Here is a 12,430-nt window from a genome sequence, read left to right as displayed (position 1 = left end):
TAAGGTCAGTGAATCATCTGAGGTCTGGAGTTCAAGACCATCCTGGCCAACATGGCAAAATCCCATCTTTACTAAAAATACAAAAATTAGCCGGGCACGGTGGCAGGCACCTGTAATCCCAGCTACTCGGGAGGCTGAGGCAGGAGAATCACTCAAACCTGGGAGGCAGAAGTTGCAGTGAGCCGAGATTGCACCATTGCATTCCAGCCTGGGCAACAGCGCAAGACTCTGTCTCAAAAAAGAAAAAATCTTGATTCTTCCACCTATAACATGACCCTAGGAATTCTATTTAACATCTCATCTCTAAGCCTCATCTGTAAAATGGCAATAAGAAAACAAACCTCGGCCAAGCATGGTGGCTCACGCCTGTAATCCCAGCACTTCAGGAGGCCGAGGTGGGTGGATCATGAGGTCAGGATATGGAGACCATCCTGGCTAACACGGTGAAACCCTGTCTTTACCAAAAAATACAAAAAATTAGCTGGGCGTGGTGGCGGGCGCCTGTAGTCCCAGCTACTCGGGAGGCTGAGGCAGGAGAATGGTGTGAACCCAGAAGGCGGAGCTTGCAGTGAGCCAAGATTGCGTCACTGCACTCCAGCCTGGGCGACTGAGCGAGACTCTGTCTCAAAAAAATATATACAAAAAATTAGCCAGGCATGGTGGCATATGCCTATAATCCTAGCTACTCGGGAACCTGAGCAGGAGAATAGCTTGAACCCAGGAGGCAGAGGTTGCAGTGAGCTGAGATCATGCCATTACACTCCAGTCTGGGCAACAAGAATGAAACTCCATCTCAAAAAAAAAAAAAAAAAAAAAAAAGAAAACAAAAACAAACCTCACTGAGTCACTGTGAGAACTGAGATAAGATTGCACATGGTAGGTACCCAATAAAAGGTGTTCCCCTTCCTTCAACAGGAGACTAGACATCACAAGAGGTGGTGTTCACTTCATACACACACACACACACACACACATGGTTCAGCCTTAGTTGGACCACTTCACCAGAGATGGCACTAGCTTTGTGTCTCCTCCTGCCTCCCAGGCCCCTGTAGCTGGAATTTCTCAGGCCCAGAGGGCTCTCTGGACTCCCCTACAGACCTCAGCTCACTCCCTGATGTTGGCCTGGACTGCTTCTTCTACATCTCTGTCTACCCTGGCTATGGTGTGGAAATCAAGGTGAGTGATCTGGATCTGGCAAGGGCAAAGCTGGGCCTGTTGTATTCTCTTTCTTCAGAGAGGCACATGCTATGAGAGGATGTGGGGATGCTTAGGAGCATCAATTGTTGGGGGTTGCCTAAGGCCAGGGCTGGGAGATGGGCCTAAAACATGGTTGGATTCTGTCCTGTGTGCTTGGCAATGGCCTAGGCCTAGAGGGGCTGTGGGAGGGGGCTCTAGCCTTGGATGGGCAGGGGATTGGGTGAGTATAAACCCTACATCTGAATCTATGGGCTAAGCAGAGAACACAGGGCTGCCTTATTGGGCCTGAGAGAGCCATGGAGCCTCATTCATTCATTCATTTAGCAAATGCTCTCTGAGCAGTTCCTCTGGGTCAGGTCCTGTGCTGGCCTCTGGGATGCAGAGGTGGGGGAAGACAGACCTGACCATACCATTAGAGAGGTGATCAGCTGATAAGAAAGTCAGATCTACAGCCCAGCCTCCTGTCCCCAGCCTCCCTGGGCTATCTCATCCCTCCATTAGAATTAAGACTTTCTCTTAATCCCAAGGCCTGAGGCTGCAGGTCCTCACAGATGTCCCACAGGCTCCTCAACCTCCACAAACCCAAATCTTCCTTTTGTTCCCCCAGAGCCACTCCTGTCCAGGTCAGAAACCTGGAGCAGAACCACCACAGTGCAATGTGGATGGTGTCCCTGGATGTGCAACATGGGGTCACCTTGGCCCTTCCCTGTCCCTCTTCCCCCAGTCCCATCAATTCATCCCAAAATTCTGTCACCATGACACTCCCCTCTAAATCTGTCTGCTTCTCTCCCTCCGTCCCTGCAACCACACGTGGTTTAGTCCTCACCATCCCTCCCTTGATGATGCAGTAGCTGCCTCACTGGTCCCCCCGCCCACACTTGCTCCCTACTCTACCCATCTCCACCTCTACTGCAGTCATTTTTCTCAAATCAATCCTGCCCCCTACACCTCTCTAAGGACACCTAAATCTCTGGGTCCACCCCTAGCCACTCCTTCCCTTGTTCTTTACCCCTACTTTGCACTAAATAGCTTGCAGCTAACTGAATGGGCCAACCCTTCTTTCCCAAGTCCCAACTGCACATGCTGGTCCCTCTGCCTGGAAGAGTCATCCCACGATGCCCTCCCTTAGGACTCGACCCTGGCATCACCCTCTCTGGGAATTCCCTCAGATCCCCAAAGCCTGGGGCATCCCTCATCTTAGTTCTTAGCAGTCTGCCTTCCATCCATCTATTTATAGCCATCCACCTCCCCAGCTACTGTGAGCTCCTTGAGGGGTGCCTTGTAGTGAAGAGCCCAGAATGGGCACTCCATGCACTGACTGAATGACTGGACAAAGGAATGGAGGAAGGAAGGGATGTGGTGACATTTGACTTGAATCTTGGAGACTGAGCAGGGGTGGGCAAGAGAGGCATTTAGCCCGGTTGAGGGAATCTGGCAGGGCGCTGAGAAGTGTGTCCTGCTCCCTGCTCCCTGCCTTCTGTTCTGCTTCCCGCCCATTCCAATTCCTGCATGTCCCTGGACTGGGGCCTGGAGTCGTCTAGACCTGTCCTGAGGCAATGCCTCCAGCCCTCCCCTCTCAGGATGTCAGGTCCAGGTCTCTGAATAAGACCCTGTCAGGGGGACCCTCTCCTACCCCTGTTGGGCCCCTCCCCTTCTTCCTACAACCGTTTCCTCCTACTCTGCCAAGCCCTGTGCCCCTCACTCTGGGCTGACTGGGAGGGTAATTAGGAACAGCCACCCCCCTCTCAAGCCATTAGCACTCAGCACTGCTTAATTAAGGTAATTAATGTAAAATCATCACCTAATGAGAGGTGGCACCGGCTGTGGCTCACTGGGTGGAAGGCACCAGCTGCAAGTGTGGGAAAGGGGATGGAGGGGGCAGGTGCCAGGCTGAGTGCCACCCTGAAGGCCTGGGAGGCTCTATCTGCCCCTCAAGGACTACCACCCCTACTGAAGCCCACTGGACAAGGCTGAACCCAGCCCTGGTACCCTCCACAATGGGGCAAGATGTTGGCTCTGCCTGCCCCCTCTCTGGCCCAGGCACAAGCCCCACGCTGGAGGCCCACCCCCTCACACAAACCCTGTGTCTGTTGTCTGGTGCTGCCACATTTTTTTTCTTTTATCAGAATGCAAAAGCCGTTACCAGGCAACCTTGAGACGAAGACCTGCCACAGCCCTGGATTGTTGTCAGGAAATGTGGCAGATGCTGGCCCCACCCTCCACCTCGGTACCATGGAGGCAGGGTCCTTGGGGACACTGTCGGCCCAGATGGCCTGAGATAGTCTGAAGCCATAGAGGGGTGGCGGGCACAGGGTGGCCAGAGGTGGGTCAGCACCGAATTTGGGGAAGGAGCAAGAGACAGAATCAGCCAGAACTAAGCAGGATTTAAGGTTCTTCTTCCAGGGCTAGTTCTGGCAACCTCCACCCCCACCCAGGCCACTTGGGAGCTGAAGAATTTCTACACTACACACCAATACCCACTGGAGAGTTGGAAAAACTGAGGCCCAGGCAAGAAAAGGGATTTGCCAAAAGTCGGTCAGTTAATCACTAACTAATGAGTTTTGTTGAGTGGATTTGTTCCACAAATATACATTGAGAATTTGCTCCGCGCCACGCTCTGCGCTGGGCACTGGGGACACAGACCTTCACGATTAGTAGGGAAGAAAGAACAATGACCATGGAATGCCCAGTGCTGGCGGGAATGGGGATGGGAAGCACAGGATGGGCACACTCCACCAGCCTGGGGGTCAGAGACTTCCTGGAGGTGATGACACCTGGCCTGAGATCTGTAGGATGAGAAGCCAGCAACCAAGTCTGGCCTGGGCAGCAGCAGGTGCGGCAGGCCTGGCCCTTGAAGGGTGCCCTGGCTGTTTTGGAAAGGTGGCTTTGTTGTGTAGGGGCAGAGGGTAAGCGTAAGGGCTTCCGGATCACACTCCTGCCAGAGGCTCAGCCCAAGAGCAGCGTCCTTCTGCCCAGGCTGACAGTTGGGTCAGGCCATGCTGGACACTGGGGGCAGGATGGGTGGGCAGCTGGAAGGCCTACAGAGCTCCCCATGGCTTCTCAGGCTTGGGGAGAAGGGACTGCCTGTGGCTTCCCTCCGTCATGGAGAATTCCCCACCCACCACTCTATGAATTCACTGGGATCACTGAGGGCAGATAGATGGGACAAAGTCTGGACAAGGAGAGTGACAGGAGCCATGGAGGAGAGGACTGTCTTAGGGACTCACAAATCACACCCCTGAGCAAAGCAGCCAAATACCATACTGGGCCCCTAGCATGAGACCACAGCCCTTGCCTAAAGTCTGGGGCCTTGAGCAAGACCTTCTCAATTCCCTTTTTTTTTTTTTGGAGGACCAGCCTCGGGGTACCAGAATCCCTAAAAGCCCTACTCTCTATGGCTTGGACCACAGCTTCTCATAACCTGCTTCATCTCCTGCCTCCCACCTCCTCTGATGGTGCTGCAGTTATTGATGCCCTCTAAGGCTGAAGGTCTGAGCCATCCATAGGGAGGAGGCCAGGTCAGGCCCTCTGTGCTCCAATGAGGCTTGCCTGCTTCATCTGGGGATCAGGCACTGGGCTAGGCTCTTTCTTGAGAGGTCCAGAGAAGCTCCTTCAGGATGGGTGGGCATGAGCCTCATGGCCCATATGGGTCCCAGCCCCTCCCCAGGCAGTCAGTGTCCCCCTGAGGGCTCCAGGCCTTTCCGGGCCTGGCGCCTGCCTCTGTCTGCACTTGGCATTCCAAGAGCCTTCCCACTGCCAGCCTCCATCTTGGCTTGGCTGCTCTCTGTACCATCTGGAGCCTGGGTACAGCTGCCCACAGTCCCTGCCCTCGTGCCCCAGGTGGCTCTACTGGCACACAGCTCACCCATGCCAGGCCAACTGATAGTTTGATAGCAGAATACTCTGCCCTTCTAAGCCGGGTCAGGACCAGGCCTGATGTGGGTATCGGGTAGGGGGTCAGTTGGGTGAAATTTCTGGGCAACTTTATATTTCCTGGCTCTAGGCAGGCTCATCCAAAAGGGATGACAGGGCGCAGGCAGGTCTAGCCCCATGGATTTTGGCTACTCTCCTCATCCCTAAAACAGACATTACGCCATAAGGTTTTCTGGATAAATGCCAATTCAGAAGGGCACAGAGTCTGTCTTGTAAGACTGGGGTTTCAGTGTTGGCTCTGCGGCCCACCTCTCTGTGAGCTAAACCCCTGGCCTTCTCTGGGCCTCAGTTTACCTCTCTACAAGAGGAGATTGAATCATATGATGCACCGGGCTCCTCCTAGCCAGTCCCTTTGAGTGTAGCTCCTTCTCTGGGGTCAGCAAGCTCCCTCATAGGCCTGACTGAGCAGGGGCACCTCAGGTTCTTGGCTCTGCTGCTTGCTTCCTGGCAGCTGCAGAGCCTGGGCCACAGAAAGGGTGGCTCCAAGGTACAGTGCCTCCCAGGCAGAGCCCTGGCAGACCTGAGGGTAAAGTAGGTTCATAGCCAGCTATCATTTCTGCTGCAAATGCCAAGGTTTTACTAGGGTGTGGCCCACATCTCCCCATTAAATGGAAAGATGACTGCTACCACTGTGCCCCTATGTGCTAAAACCCTTCCTGGCAGGATCTAACCAAATCCTTACAAACCCATGAAGTAGGTAAACTATCCCCATTTCACAGGCAAAACTGGGGCTCGGAGAGGTCATATGACTTGCCTAAGGCCCCTCAGCTGGTCAGTGATGGAGCCAGGATTCAATCCAAGACTCAAAAGCCCCTGTTCTTCCCTTGACCCAGGAGATAGGCCTGTCTGTGGCACAAGGCAAATCCAAAGTGGAAGGCCCAGGTGGAGACGGGTACCTGTCAGGATCTGCCCCAGATGCCCTTTCCAAGTCAGCCCTGCCTGATTCTGGAGGACGCCCACTTGGAATTCTCCCAGTTCTGGGGAGGGCCTGGGATTGCCAAGCACACAAGACAGGGCACTGGACCAGGAATCAGGAGTCCTGGCCTAGAGTCCTGGCTTTGTCTTGGACTCGCTGTGTGACCAAAGAGGATCTCTCAAAATCTCTGATTACAAGGTTCCCTTATTTATAAAGTGCAGGAAAACAGCCTGCCCTGCCTTCTTTATTGAGGCTTTATGAGAGCTGAAGACATAATGGATGTGAAAACTGTGAAGGTTCTTATGGGAAAATCGTGATCATCCTATGGTTGCTGTGAGGGAGCACAGGTGTGTGAGGGCCTGCACATGCTAGGACACGTTTGAGGGGGCTGTGTGCGCATAAGTGGGTCTGTGTCTGAGTACACACAGGTGATGGTGACCAAGAGAGACTAGGAGACCTGTAGCCAGCATCTGGGGGTGGGGATCGCACACAAGAGTCATCTTAGAGCTCATCTGCCTATGCTGGGTTGTACTGGTGCAAATGTGTACAAAAATCGTAGTGCCATCTCACCTGTGGGTTACGCCATTAGGGCACGTGCTGGAGGCCTGACTGACAGCTTCTGTGGGGACAGACAGGCCAGATCAGGCTGTTGATCTAGGGGATGGCAGAAGACAACCTGAATCCTTCCCACCTCCCATCCTGGAAAGGGTCTGCTGGACCTCAAACGGCTCAAAGTGGCTATATTTCTTCCTTGAGCTGACCCCATGGTCTGCTGGAAGCAGGGCAGTGTTAGACAGCCCAGGGTCCTGTAGGAATTGTCCTCAGCTCCCTGTGCTTCTGTCTTCCCCCTGCCTGGCCCCCAGGTCCCCTCCTATCACTGGCTATGGGTATGGAAGACAGCCCTCATGAACAGAGCTGACATTTCAATCTGTCTCCCAGGCTCTACAGATGCCTGCAAATTGCATCAAGACTTCATCACCCCTCCTGTCTGACACCCAGCCCTGTCTGGCCCCTGTCAGCCTGGCCCTCAAACAAGTGACAAATTACATTCCAGCCACTGCAGCAGACCCGCAAGAGGGTGCTTGAAACCCAGGGGACCAGAGCTGCACAGACAGCCTCTGACTAAGAACAGGGAGCCTTCTGGATAGGAGCCACTTCATTCCACACTCTCATCCCAACCCTCACCACCAAGCTGGGCTGGGAGCCAGGCCAGCTTGAAAAGGCCATGCCTCCCCCAGAACAGAAGGGGCCAGAGGTCTCAGTCTCAGTTTTCCCAGCTTTACAGACTGCTAGGAGCAAGGGTGGTTGGTGGGAACTCAAACCCCAACATCTTAAAAAAGCCAGGCCAAGCCAAGACCCATCTCCTTGCTAAACCTGGCGGGGCTGGAGCTTGAGAATAAAGATGTCTAGATGTCAGGCCGGGCGCGGTGGCTCAAGCCTGTAATCCCAGCACTCTGGGAGGCTGAGATGGGCGGATCACGAGGTCAGCAGATCGAGACCATCCTGGCTAACACGGTGAAAGCCCGTCTCTACTAAAGAATACAAAAAACTAGCCGGGCGAAGTGGCGGGCGCCTGTAGTCCCAGCTACTCAGGAGGCTGAGGCAGGAGAACGGCCTAAACCTGGGAGGTGGAGCTTGCAGTGAGCTGAGATCCGGCCACTGCACTCCAGCCTGGGCGACAGAGCGAGACTCCATCTCAAAAAAAAAAAAAAAAAAGTCTAGATGTCTATTTCTACAGAAGATGCCCCCATGAAGTTGGGAGGATAGAGAGCTGCCTTGTCTCAGCAAGGCAAGACTGCTTAACCCCTATGTGATCTTTTGCAAGTTCCTTAACCTCTCTGTGCTTCTGTTTACTTGTGGGTATTTTACCACCTATCTTATAGAACTGTGGTGAGGATGAAAAGCACCTACTACAAGGTTTGACACACTCTATGATGGCAATTGTTGTTACTCTGTCACTACAGCTTCTCTCTGGTCCCCCAAAGCAGCAAGATGAGGAGCAAGAAGCTAGAGGTCAAGCCAGAGGTACACAGGGAACAAGGAAGAAAATCCAAATTAATTTCTAGTAATACTTCTCTGCCTTTGCTTTCGTGGTAATTTCCCTGTAGTGAGCGTCCTCCCTTCCTCCTTCTCCCAGTGCTCCTCTCTTCAAGGCGCTCTGAGACCCACCTGCTTCAGGCGCTTTCCCTGAGCCTCTAAGCCCTTCGCTCTTCCCCCCGAGGATTCCTGCTGCCTGCATTCGGTGCCACTTAAGGCGGAATTATATGCTGCCTGGCATCTCTCGATAATTACAGATTCCACGTGTGTGAGTCTTGTTTTCCCAACTCTAGAATCACAGAATCTCCAAGTTTGAAGGGACCTCATCCAGCCTCCGCCTGCTGCAGGAATTCCCTGAGGAATGTCCCCAGCAGATGGTCAGGCAGCCTCCGCCCAAATGTGCCTGGGTGGGGAGTTTCTCACAGAGAGGAGATGCCTCGGCCTCCAGCACCCTGCCTTGAGCCTTCTCTTCAGCCCAAAGACCCACCAGGTCTTTCCTCTCAGGCAGGGGTAGGGACCTCTCCCTGCCCAGCTGCCCCTTCTGAAGTCCCCAGGACACATTTCCTCTCAGCACCCAGTCTGAGGGGCCCTGAGCCTCGCAGCAGCCATCTCCTTAGACGTGGCTGGGTTTGGCATCCTCTATGCTTCTCAGCTCACAGGTATCTGATGGGGAATGTTCCTCCAGCAGCCCACACATTTACTCTCTCCACACATCTTTGTTGAGACTGGCCAGCGAAGAGGGCATTGTGACCCAACATGCCACCCTGGGCTTTAACAGCAAGATGGGCAGGGGCCAGTGGGAAGAGTCTGAAACAGAAAGACTGCCTGGCCTAGGCTGGGACGCAGAGGATGTGGCCCTGAGATCTGAAAAGATGACCAGCTTCATCAGGAGAGAAAGAAGGGAAGGCACGGCCCCACAGAGTCCCAAATGTGGATGCCCAGAGGGCGGAAGTGAGGGGTGGTCTGTGGCTGCAGTGCACATTCATGAGGGCTGCAGAGACACTGGCACCAAATGTGAGCTGGGCAGTTTGGACCGTGTCCTCTGAGCAATCTGAAATCAGCAGGAGATGAGTTGGTGATGGGAAGTGTGAGACAGACAGAAAGCCATTCTCAAGTGAAAAATAATGGGCAGGAGGTAATTAGGGCCAGGACAGTAACAAAAGGATAGAGAAGAAGAACCCACTGGAGTATTTGGGAAATAAGATTGGGAAGGATTTGGTGACTCACTGATGCCACTTAACCAGCTGGTCAACCCTTGAAGACCCTGCTTCAGAGCAACGTGGTAGAAAACTTGAGCCCATGTAGATCAGTGCTTCTGAGTTGCCCGAGGATCCTGTTACAAGCAGAGCATGCTTTAGTGGGTCTGAGGTGGAGTCTGAGATTCTGCATTTCTTTTTCTTTTTCTTTTTTGGAAACGGGGTTTCGCTTTTGTTATCCAGGCTGGAGTGCAATGGCACGATCTCGGCTCACTACAACCTCCGCCTCCCAGGTTCAAGCAATTCTCCTGCCTCAGCTGCTCGAGTAGCTGGGATTACAGGCATGTGCCACCACGCCCGGCTAATTTTTGTATTTTTAGTAGAGATGGGGTTTCTCCACGTTGGTCAGGCTGGTCTTGAAATCCCAACCTCAGGTGAGCTGCCCGCCTCGGCCTCCCAAAGTGCTGGGATTATAGGCGTGGGCCACAGCGCCCAGCCAAGATTCTGCATTTCTTACAAGTTCCCAGGTGAGGCTGATGCTGCTAGTCCAGGAACCACGTTTTAAGTAGCAGAGAACTCCACTAGTTCGTTTTATAAAATGAGGAAACCGAAGTTCAAATAGCAGCTTATTTGTCCAAGATCACATGGTTAGGATGAGGTCCCACATCTCTGGGCTCCCAGTCAATCCAGTGTTCCTTCTCTCAAGCCATGCTGCTAATTTCCCTTTGGGCAGAGTCTGTCCTTGTCCAGTCCTTGTTTGCCTGAGTGGAGGCATGGAGCCCAGAAAGATGCTCAAGGGACTGAGGGCCTGAAGATCAGCATGGTAGCAAAGGAGCCTGTGACAGCCAGGGGAAAGGATCCGAGAAAGAGGCTCAGAAAAAAGAGAGAGAGAATCACGACTGACATGTAGAGGGGCGTGGTGTAAGCCCAGCTGACAGTCAGCAGGGGCCAAGTTGGGCAGGGCCTTGAGGGCTAAGCAAGGATTGAGTTTGGACTACATATTATGGGCTTCATGGACTCAATGGGGAGCCACTGGAGGCCTTAAACAAGGAAGCACCATGATCAGCAACAGATCTAAGACTGTTAACTGGCTGTGTTCAGAAAATACTGCTGTAGAGGGAGGAGTGGATTAAGCCCTACAGGCAGGAAGGCTGGCCAGGAGGCTGCTGCAGTGATGTAGGTGCGCAGTAATGGCGATGAGCTGGGAAAGTGGCAGTGGGGATGAAGAGTAATGAATAGATTTGAGATCCAGTTGACAGGACTGAATGACTGATTGGGTATGAGGGAGGAGGCAAGATGCCATTTTCTGATTTGGACACCCAGGGAGATAGCAAGATCATTCCCAGGGGAACTGCTGGCTGGGGGAAGACAGTCACCTAGCATGAGGCAGGCTGGGTGTGAGGCATCCAACAGGGATGTCCAGGGGAAGCTGGGCACGTAGATCTGACACTTAAGACCTCATACTGCAGGCCGGGCGCGGTGGCTCAAGCCTGTAATCCCAGCACTTTGGGAGGCTGAGACGGGCGGATCACGAGGTCAGGAGATCGAGACCATCCTGGCTAACACTGTGAAACCCCGTCTCTACTAAAAAATACAAAAAACTAGCCGGGCGAGGTGGCGGGCGCCTGTAGTCCCAGCTACTCCGGAGGCTGAGGCAGGAGAATGGCGTAAACCCAGGAGGCGGTGCTTGCAGTGAGCTGAGATCTGGCCACTGCACTCCAGCCCGGGAGACAGAGCGAGACTCTGTCTCAAAAAAAAAAAAAAAGACCTCATACTGCTGACCAGGGCATCGGACACCATCTGGTTCAATACACCTCCCCCATCCCTACTTTACAGATGAGAAAACAGAGCCCAGGGAGGGGAAGGACAGGAAGCAGCTGGTGTATCTGCAAAGCTCTGGAGACAGAAAGATGTGTTTACAAATCCCAGTTCTTCTAAGAATCTCTATGTGACCTTGGATAATTTACTTAATATATCTGAACTTTTGGTCCTGTCTCACACTGAGATGAGCTCCTCCTGCACTGCTGAAGTGCCCGGCTCAGGGGCTGGGGGCTCCGATGCTCAAGGGGCATTGAGGATTGATCTGTCCGGGGCCTGCAGGATCCTGAGGGCGGCAGGATCCAGGCAGCAGGAAGAAGCCTGACTGCTTTGCTTTCCTCTCTTTACTCCACCGGCAGGTCCAGAATATCAGCCTCCGGGAAGGGGAGACAGTGACTGTGGAGGGCCTGGGGGGGCCTGACCCACTGCCCCTGGCTAACCAGTCTTTCTTGCTGCGGGGTCAAGTCATCCGCAGCCCCACCCACCAAGCGGCCCTGAGGTTCCAGAGCCTCCCGCCACCGGCTGGCCCTGGCACCTTCCATTTCCATTACCAAGGTAAGGCCTGGGTAGCTGAAGGCGGAACCAGCCCAGACTCACTGCCCTCCTTGCAGGAGAGACGGGTCTCTGTGCAATTACATCCTAGAGGGAAGAAGCAGGGAGGGGCTAGTGACACATAGCACAAGTGTCCAGTGAAGCTCTGGACAATTGGAGGTAAATATCGCACATCTGAAACCTCCAGGATCTTCTCTCTTCCACCCACCACTCTGCAGAGAGCTGGTCTTGACTCAGGATCAGGCAGCCTCCAGGTGTGCCCATTGTCCCTCATTCATTCATTCAGCAAACTTTTCCTAGGCACCTGCTCTTTGCCAGGCTTGTGCTGGACACTGGCAATGTCAGGATGCACCAAAACGTCCTTGTCCTCAAGGAGTTCTTTTTCAAGAGGAGGCAGACACTTAAACAGGCAATAACAATAGAAGCCCTCCCCCTATGCAAGAGGGTGAAGGTCAAAGGGATTTGACAATGACCATCTGGAGGTCTTAGCTGCCAGACTGCCCTTCCTGAACTGCCTCACCCACCTTGACCTGGCCCATGCCCCAATCAGCTCAGAACACCTCTGGAAATAAGGGAGCAGCACGATGTAATGAAAAAAATCACACACTCAGGCAATGGGCAGACCTGTGTTCGAATCTCCTCACTGGCTACTGACCTTGGACAGGTCATTTGACCTCTCTGACCCTTCTGCTGTAATATGAAACCAAAACACCTACCCCACAAAGTCATGGTTAGGATTAAGCAAAATGGTACACGTCAAGTGCTTAGCACATGCTCCATT

General features: G+C 53.4%; 1 protein-coding gene across 3 annotated transcripts in view; it reads left to right on the top strand.

Moving 5' to 3' along the window:
• The window catches only part of SEZ6 (seizure related 6 homolog), a 50,324-nt gene that overhangs the window by 24,893 nt on the left and 13,001 nt on the right, over positions 1-12,430 (top strand). For all 3 annotated transcript variants that reach the window (XM_010378325.2, XM_010378324.2, XM_010378323.2), the window contains exons 3-4: positions 1,043-1,176; positions 11,457-11,652. In XM_010378325.2, the coding sequence (XP_010376627.2) occupies positions 1,043-1,176; positions 11,457-11,652 (330 nt within the window). The remainder of the gene's footprint in view (positions 1-1,042; positions 1,177-11,456; positions 11,653-12,430) is intronic.

The sequence above is a fragment of the Rhinopithecus roxellana genome, chromosome 19, assembly GCF_007565055.1.
Source record: "Rhinopithecus roxellana isolate Shanxi Qingling chromosome 19, ASM756505v1, whole genome shotgun sequence".
Classification (NCBI taxonomy): Eukaryota; Metazoa; Chordata; class Mammalia; order Primates; family Cercopithecidae; genus Rhinopithecus; species Rhinopithecus roxellana.
This window is presented reverse-complemented; position numbering and strand designations above follow the sequence as displayed.